The sequence below is a fragment of the Ranitomeya variabilis genome, chromosome 2 (assembly GCF_051348905.1).
Source record: "Ranitomeya variabilis isolate aRanVar5 chromosome 2, aRanVar5.hap1, whole genome shotgun sequence".
NCBI classification, from domain to species: domain Eukaryota; kingdom Metazoa; phylum Chordata; class Amphibia; order Anura; family Dendrobatidae; genus Ranitomeya; species Ranitomeya variabilis.
Window position 1 is genome coordinate 957,532,899 of NC_135233.1, and position 27,163 is coordinate 957,560,061.

Genomic DNA, 27,163 nt, shown 5'->3' on the forward strand with positions numbered 1-27,163 from the left:
TACTAAGGGACTGCACTATACATAAGTGAGTACACTATATACTAAGAGAGTGCTATACATAATAAGTGAGTACACTATGTACTAAGGGACTGTGCTATAAATAAGTGTTTAATCTACACTGCTCAAATAATTAAAGGGAACACTAAAATCCCACATCCTAGATATCACTTAGTTAAAAATTCCAGTTGTAAATCTTTGTTCATTACATAGTGGAATGTATTGATAACAATAAAACCTAAAAATGATCAACGTGAATCACAACTAATATCCCACAGAGGTCTGGAGTTGGAATGATGCTCAAAATCAAAGTGAAAAATGAAGTTACAGGCTGATCCAAGTTCAGTGGAAATGTCTCAAGACAAGAAAATGATGCTCATTAGTGTGTGTGGCCTCCACGTGCCAGTATGACACTCCCTACAAAGCCTGGGCATGCTCCTGATGAGACAGCGGATGGTCTCCTGAGGGATCTCCTCCCAGACCTGGAGCATCCGCCATCTCCGGGACAGTCTGTGGTGCAACAAGACGTTGGTGGATGGTGCGAGACATGATGTCCCAGATGTGTTCAATTGGATTCAGGTATAGGGAACGGGCGGGCCGGTCCATAGCTTCAATGCCTTCATCTTGCAGGAACTGCTGACACACTCCAGCCACATAAGGTTTGGCATTGTCCTGCATTAGGAGGTCAACTGCATCAACATATGGTCTCACAAGGGGTCTGAGGATCTCATCTTGGTACCAAATGGCAGTCAGGCTACCTCTGGCGAGCACATGGAGGGCTGTGCGGCCTTCCAAAGAAATGCCACTCCACACCATTACTGAACCACTGCCAAACCCATCATGCTGAAAAATGTTGCAGGCAGCAGATCGCTCTCCACGGCCTCTCCAGACTCTGTCACGTCTGTCACATGTGCTTAGTGTGAACTTGCTTTAATCTGTGAAGAGCACAGAGCACCAGTGGCGAATTTGCCAGTCCTGGTGTTCTGTGGCAAATGCCAAGCGTCCTGCACGGTGTCGGGCTGTGAGCACAACCCCATCTGTGGATGTCGGGCACTCAGTCCATCCTCATGGAGTCGGTTTTTAACCGTCTGTGCAGACACATGCACATTTGTGGCTAGCTGGAGGTCATTTTGCAGGGCTCTGGCAGTGCTCCTCCTGTTCCACTTTGCACAAAGGCCGAGGTAGCGGTCCTGCTGCTGGGTTGTTGCACTCCTATGGCCCCCCCCCACGTCTCCTGGTGTACTGGCCTGTCTCCTGGTAGCGCCGCCAGCCTCTGGACACTCCGCTGACAGACACAGCAAACCTTCTTACCTTCTTGCCACAGCTCGCATTGATGTGCCATCTTGGATGAGCTGTACTACCTGAGCCACTTGTGTGGGCTCGTGTGTAGAGTCTGTCTCATGCTACCATGAGTGTGAAAGCACAACCAACATTCAAAAATGACCAAAACATCAGCCAGAAAGCATTGGTACTGAGATGTGGTCTGCGGTCCCCACCTGAAGAACCACTCCTTTATTGAGTGTGTCTTGATAATTGCCAATAATTTCCATCTGTTGTCTATTCCATTTGCACAACAGCATGTGAAATTGATTGTCAAACAGCGTTGCTTCCTAAGTGGACAGTTTGATTTCACAGAAGTTTGATTAACTTGGAGTTATATTCTGTTGTTTAAGTGTTCCCTTTATTTTTTTGAGCAGTGTATATACTAAGGGACTGTGCTATACATAAGCAAATACACTATATACAGTGGGGCAAAAAAGTATTTAGTCAGTCAGCAATAGTGCAAGTTCCACCACTTAAAAAGATGAGAGGCGTCTGTAATTTACATCATAGGTAGACCTCAACTATGGGAGACAAACTGAGAAAACAAAATCCAGAAAATCACATTGTCTGTTTTTTTATCATTTTATTTGCATATTATGGTGGAAAATAAGTATTTGGTCAGAAACAAAATTTCATGTCAATACTTTGTAATATATCCTTTGTTGGCAATGACAGAGGTCAAACATTTTCTGTAAGTCTTCACAAGGTTGCCACACACTGTTGTTGGTATGTTGGCCCATTCCTCCATGCAGATCTCCTCTAGAGCAGTGATGTTTTTGGCTTTTCGCTTGGCAAAACGGACTTTCAACTCCCTCCAAAGGTTTTCTATAGGGTTGAGATCTGGAGACTGGCTAGGCCACTCCAGGACCTTGAAATGCTTCTTACGAAGCCACTCCTTCGTTGCCCTGGCGGTGTGCTTTGGATCATTGTCATGTTGAAAGACCCAGCCACGTTTCATCTTCAATGCCCTTGCTGATGGAAGGAGGTTTGCACTCAAAATCTCACGATACATGGCCCCATTCATTCTTTCATGTACCCGGATCAGTCGTCCTGGCCCCTTTGCAGAGAAACAGCCCCAAAGCATGATGTTTCCACCACCATGCTTTACAGTAGGTATGGTGTTTGATGGATGCAACTCAGTATTCTTTTTCCTCCAAACACGACAAGTTGTGTTTCTACCAAACAGTTCCAGTTTGGTTTCATCAGACCATAGGACATTCTCCCAAAACTCCTCTGGATCATCCAAATGCTCTCTAGCAAACTTCAGACGGGCCCGGACATGTACTGGCTTAAGCAGTGGGACACGTCTGGCACTGCAGGATCTGAGTCCATGGTGGCGTAGTGTGTTACTTATGGTAGGCCTTGTTACATTGGTCCCAGCTCTCTGCAGTTCATTCACTAGGTCCCCCCGCGTGGTTCTGGGATTTTTGCTCACCGTTCTTGTGATCATTCTGACCCCACGAGGTGGGATTTTGCATGGAGCCCCAGATCGAGGGAGATTATCAGTGGTCTTGAATGTCTTCCATTTTCTAATTATTGCTCCCACTGTTGATTTCTTCACTCCAAGCTGGTTGGCTATTGCAGATTCAGTCTTCCCAGCCTGGTGCAGGGCTACAATTTTGTTTCTGGTGTCCTTTGACAGCTCTTTGGTCTTCACCATAGTGGAGTTTGGAGTCAGACTGTTTGAGGGTGTGCACAGGTGTCTTTTTATACTGATAACAAGTTTAAACAGGTGCCATTACTACAGGTAATGAGTGGAGGAAAGAGGAGACTCTTAAAGAAGAAGTTACAGGTCTGTGAGAGCCAGAAATCTTGATTGTTTGTTTCTGACCAAATACTTATTTTCCACCATAATATGCAAATAATATGATAAAAAAAACAGACAATGTGATTTTCTGGATTTTTTTTTCTCAGTTTGTCTCCCATAGTTGAGGTCTACCTATGATGTAAATTACAGACGCCTCTCATCTTTTTAAGTGGTGGAACTTGCACTATTGCTGACTGACTAAATACTTTTTTGCCCCACTGTACGACCGGCCAGCTCATCTTTGATTCGCCCAGAAAGGCCCTCCTAGAAGGTGGCCACCAGAGCCTTGTTATTCCAGACGAGTACAGACAAGATAGTACATAAAAGTAGAGAGTACCAGACCACTGTGAGGTCTCCCTGACGCAGCCGGAGTAGAAAAGAGGATGCGCGAGCAGGCACATTGAAAACCCTCCTGAAGGCCTCTAGAAAGGACTGTAGGCTAGACACCAGAGGATCCCCCTCTCGCTTAGTGGATTGAGCCATGCCAAAGCCTCGCCAGTGAGATGGGACACTTTGGCACTATCTACACTGAAGTGATGTGCGAAGAGTTCGAAGTGTAGCTTACACTGATTAATGATCCCCCACAGAGCTGGATTCCCGCCATAGCATGAGAGGGCATGCGGCCGGGGACCAAAACTAGAAAAATGTTAAGGCACATTAGAGGTAGTTGCAGCTTGAGCGGATGCAGGTGCATCCAGAGATGGCAGTGTGTCCAGGCAGGTGTTCAATGTACACAGGTAGGACAGGATCTTGTCCTATTGGTCTTTCTGACGAGAGACCTTCTAGTACATGTCTGAGATGGGGGACGCCTGAGAGCCGGCAGATTTCATGGCCTGTGCTAACTGTAACGGGCTGAGTGTTGGAACCACTATGCCATGATCCAAGGAGAGCCTGGAGGGATCGACTCTCTGGCACCACCACTTACCCCAGGTCAGTCAGGGAACTGCACCGACGGCAAATAGTCTCTGGTGAGGCTTCCCTTATAGGTACGAGCTATTGAGGAGCTCCCAGTGAGGGGGGATATATATCACCAGTCCAGACTGGGGATATATATGTAAACCTCCAGGCCGTCACTGTCAGAGTTCCTCACTAACACAGTACAGTATGCTGCCACCACTTCCTCGTTAGATATAAGCCCCGTCCGACAACAGACTTATATTGGGTCAGAAACCAACCCCAGGGTAGCGTATAATAACCAACCGAGCGTGTGGACGTGGGGATTCGTGAATCAAGATAAAAGAGCAGCCCAAGATTAATTTAGTTTTTAATCGCCAAAAGGTGCACTAGAAAGATACAGGTATATATATACAAGAACAATATACAAGTATACAGTCAGGAGTGTAGTACAAGGGTAGAATGCAGATAGAATACAATTACCATGTTATGTAGCATGTGACCACAGGGAGGCGCTGATGAGTCACAGTTTCAAATCTTTGTTATGTGATTCTCCGACCGCATCAGCTAACGGGCCTGCTGCTAGTAGAAAAACTTTTGTCCTAAGGATTTTATCTGTGCAGGGAGACCAAATACGGCTACTGTATTTAATTTCTGGTAACTACCGTATGCTTTATAACTCAATAATGCAGAGTTCTAGAGGTGGCTACATGGTATGGTCTTGTGGGGAAAGGAATGCAGATTCCGATTATGTGCTCAGCTATGTTCAGAGATATTGCATTCTTTTATTATAGGTCATTTTCTAGATTCAATATCTCAGAGCCTTGTGCTGTTGAGCTGGTAACTGCACAAGAGTTCACACCCCTGTGATAATTGCTAGGCAACCCCCACATGTACTTATGCTGGCTAACAGATGTAAATCATGCAGCTGTGGCAAGAAAAACTAAAACTCCGAGCACTAAAAAAATACTCAGAGGACCCCCGAGCATGCTTGAGAAATCTTGAGTAATGAGTATAATTGCTCATCACTAATTAAGATGAAATCTCAAGCAAATTAGGAAAGCAAAAATGCATGCAAGATATGCAGAATTTCTTGTGTTTCCTATCATGTATCCTAAAGGTGACCAGTCGGTGAATATTTGATTACAAGGTTATTTCATAGACAAGTAGTATCCCTGCTTGTATAAATTTTGTTTTATTTGCTGCTTGTTCCTAATGGGACTGGCAACATTGGTGGCCCAATACGTGCAGAGCGTACCCTCTTTCCCATTGGGCTTATAAGCAGTGCACTAAGGCTGGAATGCAAAGTGAGCTCTTAGTCCTGCCTATCCTCGGTTCTACTGCACTTGCAATGCTGCAGGTTCAAAGTTGCCTCATACAGCAGTACCGGGAGTGTACAGTTATGGCCAACGGAACAAAGATTTTGCTGGATTAAATTGTCACTCAAGTAGGAGCGCACCTCGTAACCCAGGAACATGGAAGAAGAGATACAACATCAAAGATGAAAAGAATAGCAGCACTCACCCGATCTTCATTGATGTTTATGGACCCGCAGAAGCGCCAGGAAGGCGTTAAACAGTCATAGTCCGTCAGGTCTTTTGTACCACCTGGAAAAACTCACTTGCACCTCTGCTTGTAACAATGTTATATTTGTAATGGATTAAAACCACGCATCAATAAGGATCGGGCGAGTGCTCCTATTCTTTTCATCTTTGATATTTTATGCATTTACTCTATGCGATTGCACCACTCAGAAGAGATCCTTCAAGGAGATTTAAGAGGAGCATGTTGTGCAGACGCACTGGCGCCGTAACTGGTGCCTAAAAACCTTATGTTTTTTGAGACATAGAATATGTGAGATTTGTGCACTACTGACGCTATAAATTGGGATCAACCTTGCAAGCCTTTGCATGTCAACCAGTAGAACTATTGCATGTGATAAAGTGATTAAAAAAGCAACCAGCAGACCAACTGTAATGATATAGGGGCAGAACGGTCACCGGATCCGAAGTGAACCAGGGTTGGACAAACCATATGTGAAACCTGTCTAGCTAGCAGTATTCTGTTACCTATTTATTTACTAACTATTGATAGCTCACTGGTATATTGCTACAGATACGTAACATGAAGCTCTATGATCAACAATTGAAGAGCAAAATTTCAGTACAAAAGTGCTTCATCATGTGATATGAACATAGCCTCAGGGATCCTTTCGTCAAATATATTATATAGGTATGATACCTTTTCAACACATCTATTAATGCCTAGAGTGGGTCTAAGCCGATTGCACAGTCAGTTACTCTTTGGTATTATATCTGATTTTTCAAAATGTAAGAACCTCCATTATGCACAGATACTCGTTTCCATGTACAATATTATCCTCTTCGTCGCTCTACATTTTTTCTACAAGACAAATTATTTCATTGAAGAGCAAGGGACCCACATACCACCCCAAATAGAACTAAAAGTTAACAATTTTGTAAACTCATACAAGAATGTACAGAGAATGACATAAAACCACAGACAGGAAAAAAAGAGTGACTGATACTCAGGCAACGCAAAGTACCAAACGCTGAAGATAAGCAAGCTTTCGTCCGTGGCTATATAATTACTGCTCAGCATAGACCATAAACAAGCACATGAAAAAGGTGAATAATAACTATACAAGGAAAACTATATTCTTAGTGAAATAAAATAATATTTAGATAAGTAACTGAAATAAATTCAAGACCGACTGCTGCTGCTTTAAGCAAAAGACTAATGCGTGTTTAGTCTTAGGAAATTGCTGTGCAGCAGACTATTACGGTACACGGTTATGGATCACTGAGAACAAAATTGCATTGGACACTTTGTCTTGTACCATTGGTTATGTTTACAGCGGTTTACAAATTATCCTTCAGCACTGAGCTCTTTAACAAAAAGGTTGCACTTTTCACAACCGGTGAAAGTTTCCAGAAACATATAGTCATTTTCATACCAGAGGGAATAAAGCTCATTTTCAAAAGGAGTATTGAACATATACTTGGCTTAGTGAGAAGGAGACAATCACACATTGCAGAGACGTTAATTACCTGGATCTGTCGCAGACATCAACGAACCAAAAAACAAACAGTCAGTGAAGTGAAAGTCGCCAGCCTGGATTTGTCCCAGCTGTATCATGGCCTTAACAAAGCCGTACATTATCAACCTGTTAAAGACAGAGAAAAATCAGACTCTTTATCTGGTCGGAGGTAAACAATGACATAAGCATTTGCAACCTAAAAATACAGATAGAAATTTTATAACAATGTTATTGTTTACGGAAGACAACATTTTATAATGATAGGGCCATTATGTTGGCAAAATCAATATTCAACTATATGAAGACAAGAAAAAAATATTGTACAATAGGTCTCTGGGAATTGATTTTGGGTTGAGCAAAATATTAAACAATCTATTTGGTTATACATATGAGTAACTAAATCAAAAGTGGTCTTCATTTCAAAACAAGGTCAGCCCACATACCAATGAGCAGAGACCTGTATAATATGGGTGACTACCATTCATTATTCACAAGAAGAACTAAATATATTATACTAAAGAGGTTTTATTTTTTATATTAATGTATGGTAAAAAAAAAATTATAAATTAGTGGAAGGAGGTAATTAATTATTATGAGTGGAAAACCTGAATGACAAAATTCCTATATATTCCTAGTGCATAGGTAGTCAATAAACCCATTAATGTGGATATTGCATTTCTTAAAGGGAATCTGTCCATCCACATGGGCATAGAGATAATAGAAAGCTAAATAAAGCTATACATTGCATGACAAAGTCACTGGCAAAATCTTGGAGGGGTGTTATGCATCACTGAGGCAATTCGCTTCAGTGATTTGAAACCTAGAAGTTTGCTCCAGCACACTAAGTGCAGAGAGGAGGGGTTAATTAGCAATTTTAAGAGCTAGGCTTTTAAGTTAGCAGCTGAAGAGCAGGTGGAAAATAGCCTTCGGAGTCATTCAGTGTCTATAGCTGGCAACTCTAGAGAAGTGTTTTGTGTTAAACCGTACTGAATCCGGTTGTTGTATCCAAAGTGGGCAGATCCACGCAGGCATATAGGCTGTACTATAGTTTCTCTTTTGTTTTCCAGTTATGCAAGAAAGCCTGTGTATATTGTATATTGTGTTGAGCCCGCAGTGGTTTATGCCGTATTTAAAAAAAAAAAAACAGCAGAAGTAACGTGCCTGTGTCTTCCTTTGTGAGCAGCTGAGTGAGCCAATCTTCCACAGTTGGTGCTAGAAGTGCGAGCAATTTGCCTAGGAAACACGTGTGACAGTGTTTATACCGTATTTAAAAAAAAAACAGCAGAAGTAACGTGCCTGTGTCTTCCTTTGTGAGCAGCTGAGTGAGCCAATCTTCCACAGTTGGTGCTAGAACTGCGGGCAATTTGCCTAGGAAACACGATTGACAGTGGAAACTGCATTTCCTGGGTGAAGGTGGCCATAAGCCAGGAAGCCACGACAGACAGAATGGAGGAGCTGATCAAACACCTGGTCCAAGTCCAGCAACAGCAGCATCGACAGCAGCAGCAGGTCACACACAACCGCAGTAGCAGCTGGCACAAGAAACAAATAAACTGTCAGTGCAGCAGCTCCAACAGCAGTAGCAATGATAGCAACAGGAGATGCTTACGCAGCAGATAGAACTACTCTCAGAGGCAGTGAGTGACCGGCAGCCCCTCCCCCAAGTCCAGGTGATGACACATATGTCCAGAAGGCCGTAAGATGAGCGATGCAAAAGATGTCCCCAGATGATGATGTGGAATCTTTTTTTACTGTGTTTGAAAGGGTGGAAGAGCGGGAGAAGCAGCGGGCGGAGGTGCTGACCTCCTATCTAGTTGGCAAGCCCCAGAAGGCTTATTATGACCTGGCCTTAAAGGATGCCTAGGAATATTCCAAATTAAAAACTGTCACTCTGGAACACTCAGGGGTAACTATGTCTGAGCACAAAGGGTCCACCATTGAATGTATCGCGGTGATAAACCCCCTCGCTCCCAAATGTTCGATCAGCTGCATCTGGTACAGAAGTGGTTGCTGCAGGAGTCTTCAATCCCAGCCCAGATGGTGGAGCAGGTCATAATGGATTTATCCACTCCCTTCCTAGGTTGGTGTTCACCTGGGTTGCTTAGAGGGACCCCCGAAATGCCGACGACCTGTTTGGCCTAATGGATGGGTACCAGATGGTCGAGCGGTCCCTAAGGAAGCCAGGTGGTGTTGTATTTCTATACTTGGGTACCCAGAGGGAGCACGAATCCCAAAATGGGTAGAAAAAGATTAGAAGAGCCACTAATTTGGGGAGTCCAAGGTCCCAAGGTGTCTCTGAGGGGTTGCCAAAGGCTGCTGGTAAAGACTTGCTCTGCTGAAGATGTCACGGTCCTGGACATATACTGTAGCTGCCCGTTGTCCTATGTCCTACGAACAGATGGACCGCAGCCTAGGGAGGAGCTATTCGTACTATGCCTACCCCGCCTGCAGTGTGGGCTATTAACCTGTTGAGGGGCCTCAGGCATGTCATGTAACAATAAATGGGGTACTGGTGTTGGGAACCTTGGACTCGGAGTTTGATGACCCTGATAAGGACCACATTCCCCCACCAGTTGATCCCAGGAACTCACTTGGGCATCTGCTGTATTCATGGGGATGACCAGGACTATCCCGTTGCCAGAGTGAACATAAAAACCAACTGTGGGGCTGAGACCCATGAGGTCGGAGTGGTTAAGGATCTGCTACACACTGTTATAATAGGGCGGGACTTTAGCTTGCTCTGGGACTTATGGCAGAAGGCGTGGGTAAAAGCGGATCACACAGAAGCCAATTCAACCATGATGAATCCACATCACAGTCTGAGGTGGACGAGTTCCCCTATGTGTGACTCATGAGGCCGAGATTCCAAAGTTGGGGTTTTCTGGAGGGGATATTTTGGGACTGCTCAAATGGTGCATTTGACAATGTGAATATGATAAATATGATAAATGCGGTTGCTCAAGAGCTGGGGGCTGACACCAGGTTTCCCTATTTAGCTTTAAATGAGGAGCTATTATATCGGGACACTAAGCTTAGAGAGGAAGTGACAGAGCAGATATTAGTACCAGGTTCCTATAGGCGTAGGGTACTAGACCTGGCCCATTCTCATGTCTAGGGTGGACATTTTGTAGTAGACAAAAACTCAGAGGCTCTACTGGTCTGGATGTCACCGAGACATTGTTAATTTCTACCGGTCCTGCTCTACCTGTCAGATAACTGCTCCAATATCCCACTTCTGCAATCCCCTAGTGGCACTGCCCATTATAGAGCTCCCATTTAACAAGTTTGCCATGGACCTTGTCGAACCCCTAGTTAAGTTCCCCAGGGGGCACCAGTATATCCTGTTTATGATAGACTATGCAACACGGTGCCCGGAGGCGGTACCACTGAGAAACTCCTCTGCCAGAAGTATAGTCAGAGAGCTAGTCCAGACCAAGGAACTCTTCTTATGTCCAAAGTGATGAGGGAGTTGTATAAAGCTCTCCAGTTTGCACAACTCAGAACGTCAGAGTACCAAACACAAACAGATGGCCTGGTGGAGAGGTTCACCAAGACCCTAAAGTCCTTGTTTAAGAAAGTCATGGTGAAGAATGGCTGAGACTGGGATTGCCTAATCCCATACCTGTTAATTTCTTTTAATGAAGTTCCACAGGCCTCTATTGGGTTCTCACCGTTCGAGCTGCCTTACGGATGGCACCCTAGGCGACTTCTGGACATTAAAAAGGAGACATGGGAATTACAGGTTACACCCCATTGGAGCATCATCGAGCATGTGGCCCAGATGCAGGACAGGATCGTGAAGGTGATGCCAATTGTAAGGGAGAGCCTCCTTCAACCACAAGAGACCCAGGCAAGGGTCTACAATCGGTCAGCAAGACTGAGACAGTTCAGCCTTGGAGACCGGGTCCAAACTATACTGCTGCTCCCATGTACCGACCTCTGGCTGAAGAGTACATTGTGGATACAATTCTGGACTCTAGAAGATTTAGAGGAAGAGTGCAATATTTGGTGCAATGGAGGGATTACGGACGAGAAGATAATTCATGGGAGCTAGGGTACAACGTTTATGCACCCAGGCTTACAAAAGCCTTTTATCAGAGACATCCAGAGAAGCCAACTCCTGAAATACCCAGAGGCCATCCTAGAATAAGGGGACTACTGTCAGGATTCGAACCTACATCATGTAAAAAAAAAAAACACTATTAACCTGAAGATATGGGGTTAATCTGCAGGGTAATAGTGTTCTGAAACTGCCTGGCCCAACACTAATAGCCCCGATGACGATAGGAAATTTACTTTATTACTCCCGCAAGCCTGGGGCTTTCAGTCGTAGGAGTATGCAGGTATCGCTTCAGTCACCAGTGTGGAAGCATGGATACAGATGCCGCTCACTATGTACTGAACGGTGATGTAAGCCATGCCTCTTTGACTGAATGTCAGAGACTGCCAAGAAGAACAAAGTTCATTTCCTCCTCTTGGTGAGGTTCTTAATTTGGGCGATGGGCAGCTTTAGAAAGCTATTAATCTGCAGAATAACTGCAATTTGCTAAAGGTTCAGCCTTGTGAAATTTATGGTCACATGCCGACTCCCGTGTTTTAATGTTCTATTGGAGTAAAGTGGATGAGAATCTAGTTGGTATATAACAGTAAGTATGCAAATGGTTGGAACTAGCAAGCGGAGCTGAATCCAAACAGTGTATATTACACATTGCTAGGATTCACAAGTTACAGTGCTTGCCAGAAATTCCACCAAGACTGGACAACTACCACCAGTGGACAGTTTTTGCTCATACTATAGTTTATTCCTGCTGCACCCGAGTATTCAAATTTTTTTCTTTCAATTGGCCATACGGATCCAGTGCTAGTTTTTATAGTCTTTACCAAGAGGGCGTAGTTCACAGGGTAATAACGTAGAACGCAGAGAATCCTGTGAGCCACGCTGTCACGCTCACGCCCTGACTGGTGGGCGTGAGCTCGGGGGGCTTGTCGCCCCACTGTGCCACGAACCAGACTACCCTTGAAGGGGCATGACTGACAGCTGCTTTGGTCTTCACTGGAGCCTCTGATGGTGAGGTCAGGCTTGTGCGGCAGGCAGCTGCCAGATGCTACTCCAGGGTGGTGTCTGGCTGTGGTTGCTGATCCCACTTTGAAAACAGGAACACCAGGATTGGTGCGGGCATCAGGCAGGACTAGCAGATGAGCACGGATGAAACTCAGATGAGTAGGTTGGCACGGCTGAGACACAACTGGCAGAGACACAGGGCTGGCAGGCACGGCAGAGACACAGGGCTGGCAGGCACGGCAGAAACACAGGGCTGGCAGGCACGGCAGAGACACAGGGCTGGCAGGCACGGCAGAGACACAGGGCTGGCAGGCATGGCAGAGACACAGGGCTGGCAGGTACGGCAGAGACACAGGGCTGGCAGGTACGGCAGAGACACAGAGCTGGCAGGTACGGCAGAGACACAGGGCAGGTTCGTGTGGTGTATGAAGGAACAGGTTGGGACCTGTTCACACAGGAAGAGAACCGCTGCGGATAGGAGCGGTGGAGCAGCAAGAGATAGCGCAGCAACAAAAGCTATGCAGAGCGGAACCGAAAGGAATGTGGAGAGGAGCTGCAGCAAGAGATTACTGCAGCAACAGGAGCGGAGCAGAGTAGAAAGGAGCAGAACCGCAGGAGTGTGGAGCAGAGGTAAAGCTGCAAGAGAGACAAGGGTAGAACCACAAAGTGCAGAGCCAAGAGCAGAGTGAAGGCACAGAGTGCAGAGCCGAGATAAAGCTGCAAGAGAGACAAGGGTAGAACCACAAAGTGCAGAGCCAAGAGCAGAGTGAAGGCACAGAGTGCAGAGCCAAGAGCAGAGTGAATGCACAGAGTACAGAGCCAAGAGTAGAGTGAAGGCACAGAGTGCAGAGTCAAAAGCCAAGTGCAAAGCAAAGGCACAGAGTGCAGAGACAGGAGCAAAGCAAGGTCGCAGAGTGTGGAGCTGAGAGCAGAGCAGAGACGCACTGCAGGGAAAGAAACCACAGACAAGGAGACAGAGATAGGACAAAGTTCAGACAAGGTAATGGAACAAGACAAGGTACAAGAACAAAGACACAGGGACCAGGATATTCAGCCTCCTGGAGGGAAGACAAACAAGATACAAGGCAAAGCAAGAACAGCCCTCAGAGAAGGCAAGACACGAAGCAAGGCCTGGCAGCTCAGAAGCAAAACACAAACTGTTGCACAGGCCCAGTCCACTGGGTGGAGCTGCACTAAATACTGGAGACCTCTTGGTAATTGGTCAGGAACAGATTAGACAGGTGCAACTGATTCCTATAAGAACCAGAGAGTTCAGACGCCGCCCCCCTATGCACACAGCTAGGAAACATGCAGAGAGCAGAAGCACAGAATATAGAGCTGGCAAGAAACAGAAACCACAACATGGAGCAGTGGATATAGTATAGTGGAGTAAGATAGTGAAAGAGATGAGAGGCCATGCCGTGATGGCAGCAGAGTTGTTACACACGCCAACTTGATGAAGAGTGTGAGGGAGTACCAGGGTGGCAATCGTAGCTGAGGTAAAAGTCTCTTGCACACCCTGACCTCCTGTCACATACAAATCACAGGTCTACATTCCGTTAACTGTCACATTCTTCAGCTCCCTCTCAGGGCATTCTGCACTGCACTGCACGTACTCCTCAGACGATGAAGAATAAAGAGAATCACAATCCAGTTCAACGCTCGAACTATAAATTTTACTGCCTCTGGTACACAGTGCATACATTTTCTTTCCATCATCAGCACCAGGGTGGACATTAGGCAATTTTCCCTCTGTCCCTGTCTTTCCTTCTCTGTTACTAAGCATGCTTCCGAGACAGACCAGGTACTCTGGTCTCTGAGCATCATCTCTGCTCAGTCCTGCTTCAGTAGGGGAACTTCTAAGCCGTTTCGCACCAGACTCGATTACATCCACCCACGTAACAAGCCGCAACTGCAGGCCCACTTATTCTGTCAGCACTTATCCTGGTGTTACTCACTGATGATGCCCTGACCCAGAACATTGTTTGACTGGGCTCTTGCCAACTGCCCGGTCAGGGCGCTCCCGCCCAACTGATTCAAATTCCAGATGTTTCCCAGGTTAACTGCCATTAGCTCCTCCCACTTAACTATTTACAAGCTGAGTATCACTCCACCCCCATCTAGTGGGCCAACTAGGGTACTACACTCTCTCTATAAATATTAGGAACCATACATTACAATAATTCAAAGCAAACAGAAAATCATACAATGGACATAAATAAACATTAAATATACATAACATATTTCATGACTTTAGTCAACCCCCTTACAAGATCATACAAAATAGTGCTAAATAAAGAGGTCAATCTCTCTGGAACCATAGCATATGCTCATTTGAGCAGTGGGACTAAAATAGGACCAAAAACTGTCCACTTTTGATCTAGTGACATGTCCTCTAAGTTATATACAAATTGTATCAGAAAATGTGTTAGAAAAAATGGTTTTGCTACTTCAGTTCCACAATGTTATCTGCAAGGCATTTTACAATAATTTATTCATAGCTTAAGCTGTAAATAATGTTCATTGTACCAATTGATTATTAGAATTTAGCAATAATGGTGCATTCACTCTATTATATCATTCAGTTTGTTATTCTATGAAATTCAGCTCATTGATTTTGTAGGTTCAGTCATCCCATTCTTAGCATTTCAAACATTCTACTGTTTTATAGAGGCTGAACCTTTGCATAATGTCTAAAAGGGATATTACAGTGAAGATAATCAATTGCATAATAATTTAGTTTTGAAGTGGTTTATTTTTACTTTCAAGATGTCTGCATGTCATGATCTTTCAGAGTACTATTGAGGAAGTATGCTGAATTTATCAATGACAAAAAAGTTGATAAATAATAATAATAATTATATCACCTTCAGAGACCAAGGGTGATGAGGCATATGGTGAAACCGGTAAGAACCAAAAAAATCATCCCGTCTTTGATTAGATTTACCTTTACTGCTAAATTGTTACAGTAACAGAATACAAGCTATCAGTAATTTTTAAGGTGCTCAGGCTAAGAGATGTAGGTCTGCACCTGCACACCAGTGATAACTATGTACATGTGCGTGTGTGAAGGGCTTCACCATATGTTTTATGCTCCCTAGTTCGCCCTTAGGCTATGTGCACATGTTGCGGATTTGCTTGCACAAATTTCTGCAAGGTTTCTGCATCTCTTGGCAGGAAAATGCAGTTGAAAATGAGCACCTTTTTCATGCGTTTTTGTCAATCCATATACCGTACATACTCGAGGATAAGCCGAGAATTTCAGGCAATTTTTGGGGCCTGAAAGTGCCCCTCTCGGCTTATACTCGAGTCATGGTCGGCGAAGGGGGGGGGTGGTCGGTGGGTGGGCTGGAGCGACGACTGTCACATACTGTTGTGATCCGCTTTTTGGGCTCCCCTAGTGGTGGCTGGTGGTACTGGAGACTTGTGTGTTCTTTTCTGCCTCAGCTCACCTGCTTCCATCAGTTTTGGGAGTTCCCTATTTAGCCTTGCTCTCCAGTCACTTCCTTGCCGGTCATCATTGTAACCTGAGTCTTTCAGTTGCATGTTCCTGCTACCAGTCTGCTGATCAGCTAAGTGGACTCTTGTCCTTTTTGTTTTGTATTTTTTGTCCAGTTTACAGTTTGTCCTTTCCTGTTACTGGAAGCTCTTGTGGACTGAAATTGCCACTCCTGTGTCATGAGTTGACACAGGAGTCTTAAAGTAATTTCAGGATGGGTTTTTGAAAGGGTTTTTCAGCTGACCGTGAAGTCCTCTTTTGTATCCTTCCTCTATCTAGTAAGTGGACCTCGCTTTGCTAAATCTACCTTCATACTGTGTATGTCTTTTCCTCTGAACTCACCGTTAATATATGTGGGGGCTACTATCATCTTTGGGGAATTTCACTAGAGGTAAGCCAGGTCTGTTCCTTCCTCTTCCAGGCGTAGTTAGTTCTCCGGCTGGCGCATGGCATCTAGGCAGCCGTAGGAATGCTTCCTGGCTACTGTTAGTTGTGTGGTAGATTTAGATCACGGTCAGCTTGAGTTTCCATCACCCGAGGGCTAGTCTGTTATTTTGTGTTTCTGATGTTCCCATGCCATTGGGGAATCATGACAGTATGACCGGCCGTTAAAGTAATTGGCAGAAGAAAGGAGAGTAAAAGAAGTCTGTAGATTTTTTTTTTTTTTTTCCTCACGTTTGCTACTTAGTTGGCTCAGTTGTATTTCTGCTCTATTTACAGCCTTGCCTTTCTCTCCTTCTAATCCTTGAATGGCTCTGATCTCTCCGGTTTAAGGATGGACTCTCAGAGTTTGGCTGCAGGTTTAAATAATCTTGCTACGAAGGTTCAGAATTTACAAGATTATGTTATACGTACTCCTATTTCTGAACCTAAGATTCCTACACCAGAGGTATTTTCCGGAGATAGATCTCGGTTTCTGAATTTCAAATGTAATTCTAAATTATTCCTTTCTCTCAGACCTCACTCCTCTGGAGATCCTGTTCAGCAGGTTAAGATTGTGATTTCTTTGCTGCGAGGTGACCCTCAAAATTGGGCATTTTCATTGACACCAGGGGATCCTGCGTTGCTCAATGTGGATGCGTTTTTTCTGGCTTTAGGGTTGCTGTATGAGGAACCTAATTTGGAGATTCAAGCTGAAAAAGCTTTAATAGCCCTGTCTCAAGGGCAAGATGAAGCTGAGATATACTGCCAAAAATTTCGTAAATGGTCTGTGCTTACTCAGTGGAATGAGTGTGCCCTAGCGGCAATTTTCAGAGAAGGCCTTTCTGATGCCGTTAAGGATGTCATGGTGGGGTTTCCTACGCCCACAGGTCTGAATGAGTCCATCACAATGGCGATTCAGATTGATCGGCGTTTGCGGGAGCGCAAACCCGTGCACCATTTGGCGGTATCTTCTGAAGGGACGCCAGAGAAAATGCAATGTGACAGAATTCTGTCAAGAAGCGAGCGGCAGAATTATAGGCGCAAAAATGGCTTGTGCTTCTACTGTGGTGATTCCGCGCATGTTATATCAGCATGCTCTAAACGTACTAGGAAGGTTGACAAGTCTGTTTCTATTGGCACTTTACAGTCTAAATTTCTTCTGTCTGTAACTCTGATTTGTTCATTATCAGTTATTACCGTGGATGCCTATGTGGACTCTGGCGCCGCTCTGAGTCTCATGGATTGGTCCTTCGCCAGGCGCTGTGGGTTTGATTTGGAGCCTCTGGAAGTTCCTATACCTCTGAAGGGTATTGATTCTACACCTCTGGCTTGTAATAGACCACAGTTCTGGACGCAAGTGACTATGCGTATGACTCCAGACCATCAGGAGATGATTCCCTTCCTCGTGTTGCATAATTTACATGATGTGTTAGTGCTTGGATTACCATGGTTGCAATCTCATAACCCAGTACTGGACTGGAAAACTATGTCTGTGTTAAGCTGGGGATGTCGGGGGGCTCATGGGGACATACCTTTGGTTTCTATCTCGTCATCTATTCCCTCTGAGGTTCCGGCATTTTTGTCGGATTTTGGGGATATTTTTGAAGAGCCTAAAATTGGTTCTCTCCCTCCCCACAGAGAGTGTGATTGCGCCATAGATCTGATTCCAGGCAGTAAATTTCCAAAGGGTCGTTTGTTTAACCTATCTGTACCTGAGCATGCTGCCATGCGAGAGTATGTTAAGGAGTCCCTGGAAAAGGGACATATTCGTCCTTCTTCATCACCTTTAGGAGCTGGGTTTTTCTTTGTCTCTAAAAAGGATGGCTCGCTGAGGCCTTGTATTGATTATCGTCTCCTGAATAAAATTACTGTCAAATATCAGTATCCGTTGCCGCTGCTTACTGATTTGTTTGCTCGCATAAGGGGGGCTAAGTGGTTCTCCAAGATTGATCTTCGTGGGGCGTATAATTTGGTGCGAATTAAGCAAGGGGATGAGTGGAAAACCGCATTTAATACGCCTGAGGGCCACTTTGAGTATTTAGTAATGCCTTTCGGCCTTTCTAATGCACCTTCAGTTTTTCAGTCCTTTATGCATGATATTTTCCGTGAATATCTGGATAAATTTATGATTGTGTATTTGGACGATATTTTGATTTTTTCTGAGGACTGGGAGTCTCATGTTCAGCAGGTCAGGAGGGTTTTTCAGGTCTTGCGGGAGAATTCTCTGTGTGTAAAGGGTTCTAAGTGTGTTTTTGGGGTTCAAAAGATTTCCTTTTTGGGGTACATTTTTTCCCCTTCTTCTGTTGAGATGGACCCTGTCAAGGTTCAGGCTATTTGTGACTGGACGCAGCCTACTTCTCTAAAGGGTCTTCAGAAGTTCTTGGGCTTTGCTAATTTTTATCGTCGATTTATAACTGGTTTTTCTGGTGTTGCTAAGCCTCTTACGGATTTGACTAAGAAGGGTGCTGATGTTGCCAATTGGTCCTCTGCCGCTGTGGAGGCCTTTCGGGAACTTAAGCGCCGCTTTTCGTCTGCCCCTGTGTTGCGCCAGCCTGATGTCTCTCTCCCCTTTCAGGTTGAGGTCGATGCTTCCGAGATCGGAGCGGGGGCGGTTTTGTCGCAGAAAAGTTCCGATTGCTCAGTGATGAGACCTTGTGCGTTCTTTTCTCGAAAATTTTCTGCCGCCGAAAGAAATTATGATGTCGGTAATCGGGAGCTTTTGGCCATGAAGTGGGCATTTGAGGAGTGGCGTCATTGGCTTGAGGGTGCTAGACATCAGGTGGTGGTTTTGACTGATCACAAGAATCTGATTTATCTTGAGTCTGCCAGGCGCCTGAATCCTAGACAGGCGCGCTGGTCGTTGTTTTTCGCTCGGTTTAATTTTGTGGTCTCATATCTACCAGGTTCTAAGAATGTGAAGGCAGATGCCCTTTCTAGGAGTTTTGAGCCTGATTCCCCTGGTGATTCGGAACCTACAGGTATCCTTAGGGATGGGGTGATATTGTCCGCTATTTCCCCAGATCTGCGACGTGCTTTGCAAGAGTTTCAGGCGGATAGACCTGATCGCTGTCCACCTGGTAGACTGTTTGTTCCTGATGATTGGACCAGTAGAGTCATCTCGGAGGTTCATTCTTCTACGCTGGCGGGTCATCCTGGAATTTTTGGTACCAGGGATTTGGTGGCTAGATCCTTCTGGTGGCCATCTCTGTCTCGAGATGTGCGTGTTTTTGTGCAGTCTTGTGATGTGTGTGCTCGGGCCAAGCCTTGTTGTTCTAGGGCTAGCGGGTTGTTGTTGCCCTTGCCTATTCCGAAGAGGCCTTGGACGCACATCTCGATGGACTTTATTTCTGATCTTCCTGTCTCTCAGAGGATGTCTGTTATCTGGGTGGTGTGTGACCGTTTTTCTAAGATGGTTCATTTGGTGCCATTGCCGAAGTTGCCTTCCTCGTCTGAGTTGGTTCCTTTGTTTTTTCAAAATGTGGTTCGCTTGCATGGTATTCCTGAAAATATAGTTTCTGATAGGGGTACCCAGTTCGTTTCTAGATTTTGGCGGGCATTCTGTGCCAGGTTGGGCATTGATTTGTCTTTTTCGTCTGCCTTCCATCCTCAGACTAATGGCCAGACGGAGCGAACTAATCAGACTTTGGAGACGTATTTGAGGTGTTTTGTGTCTGCGGATCAGGATGATTGGGTTGCCTTTTTGCCGTTGGCGGAGTTTGCTCTTAATAATCGGGCTAGTTCGGCCACTTTGGTTTCCCCTTTCTTTTGCAATTCGGGGTTTCATCCCCGTTTTTCTTCTGGTCAGGCGGAGTCTTCGGATTGTCCTGGAGTAGATGCTGTGGTGGATCGGTTGTATCGGATTTGGGAACAAGTGGTGGACAATTTGAATTTGTCCCAGGAGAGGACTCAGCGGTTTGCTAACCGCCAGCGTCGGGTTGGTCCTCGCCTTCGTGTTGGGGACTTGGTGTGGTTGTCTTCCCGTTTTGTCCCAATGAGGGTTTCTTCTCCTAAATTTAAGCCTCGGTTCATCGGTCCCTATAGGATTTTGGAGATTTTTAACCCTGTTTCCTTTCGTTTGGACCTCCCGGCATCTTTCGCTATCCATAATGTGTTCCATCGGTCGTTGTTGCGGAGATACGAGGTGCCGGTGGTTCCTTCTGCTGAGCCTCCTGCTCCTGTGCTGGTTGAGGGTGAATTGGAGTACGTTATAGAGAAGATCTTGGACTCCCGTATTTCCAGGCAGAGACTCCAGTATCTGGTTAAATGGAAGGGCTATGGTCAGGAAGATAATTCTTGGGTAACTGCCTCTGATGTTCATGCCTCGGATTTGGTTCGTGCCTTTCATAGGGCTCATCCAGGTCGCCCTGGCGGTTCTTGTGAGGGTTCGGTGCCCCCTCCTTAAGGGGGGGGTACTGTTGTGATCCGCTTTTTGGGCTCCCCTAGTGGTGGCTGGTGGTACTGGAGACTTGTGTGTTCTTTTCTGCCTCAGCTCACCTGCTTCCATCAGTTTTGGGAGTTCCCTATTTAGCCTTGCTCTCCAGTCACTTCCTTGCCGGTCATCATTGTAACCTGAGTCTTTCAGTTGCATGTTCCTGCTACCAGTCTGCTGATCAGCTAAGTGGACTCTTGTCCTTTTTGTTTTGTATTTTTTGTCCAGCTTACAGTTTGTCCTTTCCTGTTACTGGAAGCTCTTGTGGACTGAAATTGCCACTCCTGTGTCATGAGTTGACACAGGAGTCTTAAAGTAATTTCAGGATGGGTTTTTGAAAGGGTTTTTCAGCTGACCGTGAAGTCCTCTTTTGTATCCTTCCTCTATCTAGTAAGTGGACCTCGCTTTGCTAAATCTACCTTCATACTGTGTATGTCTTTTCCTCTGAACTCACCGTTAATATATGTGGGGGCTACTATCATCTTTGGGGAATTTCACTAGAGGTAAGCCAGGTCTGTTCCTTCCTCTTCCAGGCGTAGTTAGTTCTCCGGCTGGCGCATGGCATCTAGGCAGCCGTAGGAATGCTTCCTGGCTACTGTTAGTTGTGTGGTAGATTTAGGTCACGGTCAGCTTGAGTTTCCATCACCCGAGGGCTAGTCTGTTATTTTGTGTTTCTGATGTTCCCATGCCATTGGGGAATCATGACACATACTCACCTGATCCTGGCGCGGTCCCTGCATGTCCGATGATCTCCAGCGCCGGCAGCTTCTTCCCCTGTTCAGCGGTCACGTGGTACCGCTCATTAAAGTAATGAATATGGACTCAACTCCCACAGGGGTGGAGCCGCATATTCATTACTGTAATGAGTGGTACCATGTGACCGCTGAACAGAGGAAGAAGCTGCCGGCTCCCGGAGACAATCTGTCCAGGAGTGGCTGCTAGGGACGGCGCCGAGAGCAGGTGAGTATTTCATATTCACCTTTCCTCGTTCCACCGCCGCCCCGTCTTCCGCATCCTCTGCAGTGACTGTTCAGGTCAGAGGGCGTGATGACGTATTAGTGTGCGTTTTTTTTTTATTGCAGCAGCAGCATTATATGTGCCACATTGTTATATGGAGCATCTATGGGGCCATAAAGAACTGTATGGAGCATTATATGTGGCACATTGTTATATGGAGCATCTTATGGGCCATAATGAACTGTATGGAGCATTATATGTGGCACATTGCTATATGGAGCATCTTATGGGGCCATAATGAACTGTATGGAGCATTATATGTGGCACATTTTTATACGGAGCATCTTATGGGGCCATAATCAGCATTTGTGCAACATTATATGGGCCAAATATCTGTATGGAGCAACTTACGGGGCCATAATCAACATTTGTGCAGCATTATATGGGGCATAATAGTCTATGGAGCATCTTATGGGGCCATAATCAATTTTGTGTAGCATTATAAGGGGCATATTTTAATATGGAGCATCTTATGGGGCTCTTATTAACCTTTATGCAGCACTGTATGGGGTAAATGTGTCTATGGAGCTTCTTATGGGGCCATTAATAACCTTTGTGCAGCATTATATGGGGCATATTTTAATATGGAGCATCTTATGTGGCCCATCATACATTTTATGGAGCATTATATGGGGCGTATTTTGTATGGAGCATCTTATGGGGCCCATCATGAACTGTATGGAGCATTATATGGGGCTCCTGATTCAATATGGATATTCAAAAACACTTAACCTACTGATGTCTCAATTACTTTTACTTTTATTGGTATCTATTTTTATTTTTGACATTTACCGGTAGCTGCTGCATTTTCCACCCTAGGCTTATACTCGAGTCATTAAAGTTTTCCCAGTTTTTTGTTGCAAAATTAGGGGTCTCGGCTTATACTCGAGTCAGCTTATACTCGAGTATATACGGTATCCCCTTTAAAATCACAAAAATTCATTATTTAGATGTAATCAAGTGTTAATCTTATTGTGATGTAATTTTCTTGTTCAACCTCTTCTGCTAGATACCCTGATTAATATTAAATAAAAACACACACACACACCAGCCTATGTAGGAGCATTAACATAATTAACCTACATATGCTGTAACAAAACAGCAACTGTTGAGCTAAGTCCCCATGGTCAGTAATCGGCAGCACTTTGGACGCAGCACATGTCCGCTCTGCACAACGCGCTGCCAGCTTTTGAACGCAGGTGATTTCGCATGTGTTCACTGAACCGTGCGGAGTCATCGTGCCCTATACATTAGACGGGTGATATTTATCTTACGGAGATTAAGTGTCTCCGCAAGATAAATAAACATGCTGCAGTCTGGAAAGACACGCCGCATGTCCGTCTCCACAGTGAAGCCGCAGGCACCGATGCACGCATAGTGGACATGGGATTTCTTGAAATCTCATCCACTATACTGTAACATCTGGCCGCTGCGGATGTACGTAGCCTCCAGACCGCAGCGTTTACTGACCGTGGGAACATACCCTCAGAAATCTGTGTGAAATGTAATATCTGTTTAGTTTTCAAAAAATTTTTAAAAAAAAATTGCGTGGGCTCCTGCGTAATTTTAATAACCAGCAGAGGGAAAGCAGACTGGTGAGGGCTGATGTTAATGTTCTGGGAAGGAGCCAATAGCCAAAGGTTCCCAGGCTATTAATATCAGCCCACATCTGTTTGCTTAGCCTTTACTGGCTAGTTTACAGTGGAACCCCAGGAAATAATTGACATGGGGTCCCCCTATAAAATGAACCAGTAAAGGCTAGGCAGACAGCTGTGGGCTGATATTAACACCTTAATGATAGCCAATACGTCTTTTAACTGACCTGAGATATAAGAGAATAGCGTGCCCATACAGGTGACAATACAGCAGCTGTCAGCTGGGCACTATAGCTGACAACTTGCTGTATCAGCCACGATCAGTGTTTGCACCATCCATATCTGTTTAACCCCTTAGATGCTGCTGTCAATAGTGACTACATCATATAAATGGTTAACAGACTGTGAGGGCTTTCTCTTTATCCAAATTGGTGCCCTTAGATCATGATTTTGTGGTCCTGATGTTTGCCATGGCAATTCACGACCAAATAGCGGCCTTAGAGTCTGACAGCTGTAGTAATCTGTTCAGAAGTTAGAGACATTTAGATGGTAAAAATACACATTTTCATTTCTGTCAAGCCACTTTGCATTAATTCCTGTAAAGCACCTGAAGGGTTAATAAACTACCTGACAGCAGCTTTCAATATGTCAGGGGGTGCTGTTTTTAAAATGGTATCACGTTTGGAGGTTTTCCAATATATGAGACCCCTAAAGTCACTTCAAACATGGATAAGTCCCTAAAAAAATACATTTTGTAAATTTCCTTGAAAAAATGAAAAATTGCTGCTACATTTTTAATCCTCCTAAAATGCTAACAAAATAAAATAACATTTTACAAATGGTGCTGATGTAAAGCAGACATGTGGGAAATGTTATTTATTAATGGTTTGCTGTGGTATGACCATCTGGATTAAAGGGATAATCATTCAAATTTTGAAAATTGCTAATTAGTTAACATTTTTCTCAAATTTTTGATATTTTTTATAAACACAAAACATTTTGACCTAAATTTACCATTATCATAAAGTATAATGTGTCACGAAAAAACAATCTCAAAATCACTGGGATTTGTTGAATCATTGCAGAGTTATTACCACATAAAGTGACACTGGTCAGATTTCAAAAATTTGGCTCCGTCACTAATAGGTTAATAGACTGGGAAGGGGCCATGGATATTGCCCCCCCCCTCCAGGATAAAAACATCAGCTCTCAGCTACCCCTTACAGATGCGTCAATTCTGGCACTTAGCCTTGCTCTTCCCATTTGCCCTGTAGCGGTGGCAAGTGGGGTTCATATTTGTGGGGTTGATGTCACCTTTGTATTGTACAGTGACATCAAGCCCACAGGTCAGTAATGGAGAGGTGTCTATAAGACACCTCTCCATTACTAACCTCATAGTGATATGGTAGAAAAACACAGACACCCAGAATAAAGTCCTCTATTTGTACTAATCACACAGACTCCTTTAATGAATCTAAATATACCATACTTACTGAACACCTAGTCCCCGACGCCCTCGCCTTCTACAATCAAAAAATAATAAACCAACATATAATATTATCCTGTCCGACGTAGTCTACAATAACAAGTGTCCCACAGCGATCTCATGTGTAGAACAGTCACATTGGAAGTTGTAACTGCTCTACCTGGCCTCCGGCGATACACTGACAGGAGGTAATCGCTCCGGCAGTGTATCACTGAGCTGCCATGAGAGTTCACTGGAGTTCATCAGCTCCGACGCTCTCATTTACGGCACTACCGCTGTGTCAGAACTTTCCCATGCAGCGGCGCCGTAAGGGAAAGCACCGGAGCTTATCAGCTGATGAACTCTAGTGAACTCTCACGGCGGTGCAGTGATACACTGCGGGAGCGATTACCTCCTGTCAGTGTATCACCTGTGGCAGGGTAGAGCAGTCACATCTACCGATGTGAGATCAGCATGGGACACTCGGTATTAAATTATGTACCGTATTTTTTTAATTATAAGATGCCCTTTTTTCCCAAAAAATTTTGGGGGAAAATGGGGGTAAGTCTTATAATGCGGATATACCTTACCGGCACCGTTCCTGCAGGCCGCAGGCTGGGATGAAGGGGTGTTCAGCGCTGCTGCGAGTGCCCAGTGGTGCTGCAGGGGTGTCTGGAGCTGCTGAGGGGGTGCCGAGATCTCCATCTGCGCATGCGCAGCCCCCTGGTGGCCATTTTCCTGGTGTCTACCGCAAAGGAAACTATGGAACTGTTGGGGCTCTGGCCTATCACAAAATGTCGGCACAACCCCCCACAGCAACGGAGACACCTGCAGCAGCAACGGAAACCCCTGCAGCACTGCCAGGCACTCGCAGCAGCACCGGACAACCCCGCAGCACCGGACAACCCCACAGCACCAGACACCAGCAGCAGCACCGGACACCGGCAGCAGCGCGCCGCACATCGGAACACCCCCTCATCCCAGCCTGAGGCCTGCAACATCACTCCACTCCTGCCACCTCCAGCAGCGACCCTAGCACCCTGCTTCACCGCAGCCACCACCCCAGTAATCAATAAGACGCATTGATTATAAGAAGTACCACCATTTTATGAAAAAAAAAAGTGACTATTTTTCTCCTCAAAATTTGGGGTGTGTCTTATAATCCGGAGTGTCTTATAATCCTAAAAATACGGTATATGTTTTGATTGAACACAGGCGCCAGATGATGAGACTATTCTCCCATCATCGGCTCATGCTGTCTGTCATATGTGACAAAAGACGTAGCCGGATGGGAATAGTAGTCCCCATCAGACGACGCCTGGGTACACACGCCGCATGAGTACACACACACACACACACACACATGCACACAGACAAACACACAGACACAAACAGACACACACATATTCTCCGCCCACAACAGAGACACACACACGTTCTCCGCCCACACACACAGACACACACACATATTCTCCTCCCATATAAAGAGACACACACACACGTTCTCCGCCAACACACTCTTCCTCTATCTGACATCATTTCTCTTTGATGATTCGCAGCATTTTTGGGAGAAAATCTGCAGCAAATCCATGAACCTTTTACACCTGCTTTTTTGCTGCAGATCTGACTTACTCAATTAAAGTCAATGTGTCAAAAACGCTGCAGAAATGCAAAAAGAATTGACATGCTGCAGAAAATAAAACGCTGCAAATAAGGATCATGTGCACAATACTTCAAGGTGGTCATTGCATTATCTAGCATTAGTATGTCATTGCATTTTTTTGAGCATTTCCGCATGAAAGAAACGCAGCGAAAACACATCGTGTGCACATAGCTTTTGCCTTGCAGAGCTGGAGTCCTGGGTTCAAATCCCACCAAGGACAACATCTGCAAGGAGTTTGTATGTTCTCCCCGTGTTTGCGTGGGTTTCCTCTGGGTACTCCGGTTTCCTCCCACATTCCAAAGACATACTAATAGGGAATTTAGATTGTGAGCCCCATCGTGGACAGCGATTATAAAGTGTACAAACTGTAAAGCGCTGCGGAATAGGTCAGCGCTATATAAAGATTATTATTATGTCCTTGTCCTTTGCAGGACGAATTGACATTTTTTTAATTATATCATTTTTGGGCAAATTACATTTTTTGATTGCTTTCTAGTCCCATTTTTGGGAGGCAGAATATGCAAATACCAGAAATTCAGGAATTGTTTTCTGGGTTTTTTTGTTGCCATTCCGCTTGTGGTAAAATTGATAAGGCAGCTTTATTCTTCTGGGCAGTACGATTACCTCATTCATATAGTTTTCTTTATGTTTTGGCACTTTTATACAATAAAAACTATTTTAAAGGAAAAATAATATATTTCTTCTTTGCTTTATTCTGAGACCTATAACTTTTTTAGTTTTCCACTGATGGAACTGTATTGCACTTGTTTCTTTGCGGAACAAGATGAAGTTTTCAGCAGTACCATTTTTATTTACATTTATCTTTTAGGTCGCGTTTTATTCTACTTTTTGTTTGGTGATATGATGATAAAGCATAATTTTTTGTCTCATTTTTTATCTATTTTTTATGGTGTTCACTGAAGGCGGT

General features: G+C 44.8%; 1 protein-coding gene across 3 annotated transcripts in view; it reads right to left on the reverse strand.

Annotated features, from left to right (window-relative positions):
• Window positions 1-27,163, reverse strand: part of SLC9A9 (solute carrier family 9 member A9) — a 1,256,356-nt gene that overhangs the window by 1,055,244 nt on the left and 173,949 nt on the right. For all 3 annotated transcript variants that reach the window (XM_077290810.1, XM_077290809.1, XM_077290811.1), the window contains exon 5: window positions 7,093-7,208. In XM_077290810.1, coding sequence (XP_077146925.1) covers window positions 7,093-7,208 — 116 coding nt within the window. The remainder of the gene's footprint in view (window positions 1-7,092; window positions 7,209-27,163) is intronic.